The following is a 1,819-nucleotide window of genomic DNA, read 5'->3' on the forward strand; positions in this document are numbered from 1 at the left end:
ACACCGCCACGATGACAGTCACTTAGAACTTTCTGTTGGTTGATCATGCACATGTTTGTTTGTTTGTTTATTTGTTTGTGCTGCTCTTTTATTTACACATTTGCCTAACGACAATGTTAGCGACACCCCTGTGTCAACAAACCCTCATATTATAAACATGATTGAATTGGAGAGGAAAAAATGAAATAAGAAATTGGGTACACACAGACATTTGAGCACACACGGACCCAGGATCACAAATATGAAAAAAAAAAAAGTATTTAACTAGCTGAATGTCCCAATAAAAACGATCTATCCTCAGTCCACAATCGCCATCATCCTTAGCACCAACTATAGCGCTTATTATTAAACCTTCTCCGAGATAGTTCCCTTTCATAAAACTTCATTCATCATAATCTTTTTTTTTTCTCTCCTAGCTGCATATCAATTACTGCAATGGTTTACAATAGTCAATTGCGATCTCTCTCCGGAGATTGCCCCGCCACCAAGTCCAAATACGAGTCGAACCAACCGTTCTTATCGTCCTCGGCCTCGTCAATTACAGGCCAACCTTTCTCGCAAGACCCCGAATCTAACAACAGCAATGCCTCGCAGTTGGATCCCACTTATCTATCGATTACGCATAGCCCTGTGGGCAACAACGATACAGAGTGTCTGCAATGGTGGACAAATGGTATAACTCCCACACGTGATACTCAATCTGACGCGTATCCTTTCCTAACGGACAACGTCTCAGAGGAGATTTTGCAAAGCCAGTTCTTTGCATCATTCCTATCGCCAGTAGTCGCTAATGAGCCCGGCGCGATGGCAACAGATGTTTTCTTAACCTCAATAAACCATAGTCACCATAACCACCAATTCAATCAACAATACCATAATCACTACCATTCACATCAGCAGCAATATGATCTAATGCAACGGCACTCGCTATCCCTTGAATCACAACAATCTCAATCGCAGCCTGATTCAAATACAGTCCACATGCGTCAAGTCATGGACTGTAATATGGTTGAAGATGCGGCATCACCAATCTTTGGGTTTTCAGAATTGAGCCTAGGCGATTGCCCTTCACTTTCCACTGCTGTATTTCCAGCTATAACTGTGTCATCGTCACCGGCAGTAGTGACATTGCCGTCGTCATCACCATCGCCGTGTATTCCCATTTTTGTAGCCCCTGCCATTGTAACCCCTGCCGTTGTCACCACAACACCCAATAGCTCCTGCAATACTGCAGAATGTCCAAAAGCGATGAGAGTATCTGCCTTGCCAGCTCAAGCGCCTGCAATCACGGGCTCGACTACAGCCAAACGCAGGGGTCGCAAATCTAACAAAACGCCGACTATACACAAATGCATTATTACAGGCTGTAGTTCCGAATTTGACAGGAAATATACCCTACAGCAGCACATATTCACTCACCTCCCCAAAAGTCAACGGCCCTTTGCTTGCACTCATGAGGGATGTTCCAAGAGGTTCAACCGGTGGGCTGATAAAATGCGCCATGAGCGAGTTCATACGGGCGAGTCTTCCTTTCAATGTAAATTTTGTGAAACCAGCTTCAGTCGACCCGACGCTCGTTTGAATCATTATCGTAGAGTCCACAGAGAATAAATGGATTCATTCTTTTAGTGCTTACATTTATATATACTTTCTCTTCATTTTTGACACTTCATTTCAACTCACTCATTCAGAGGCCGATTCACTCGCTCAACATTTTTTTTAATTAAAAAAGATTTCAATTGGATGAGGCAGGTACATATTTTTGTATATACATTGTATTGAACAGATGTATCATAATTTCTTACCCTTCCCATTTATT

The 1,819-nt window shown here is 42.6% G+C and overlaps 1 protein-coding gene across 1 annotated transcript; it reads left to right on the forward strand.

The window, feature by feature from the left end:
* Window positions 1–1,248: 1,248 nt before the first annotated feature.
* Window positions 1,249–1,611, forward strand: BCR41DRAFT_298103 (hypothetical protein; the record flags this gene model as incomplete). The annotated part of the gene is made up of 1 exon (XM_022020479.1): window positions 1,249–1,611. One exon carries the CDS (start codon window positions 1,249–1,251, stop codon window positions 1,609–1,611), a length of 363 nt encoding a protein of 120 aa, XP_021886756.1.
* Window positions 1,612–1,819: the final 208 nt, after the last annotated feature.

The sequence above is a fragment of the Lobosporangium transversale genome (genome assembly GCF_002105155.1).
Source record: "Lobosporangium transversale strain NRRL 3116 chromosome Unknown BCR41scaffold_1, whole genome shotgun sequence".
NCBI lineage: Eukaryota > Fungi > Mortierellomycota > Mortierellomycetes > Mortierellales > Mortierellaceae > Lobosporangium > Lobosporangium transversale.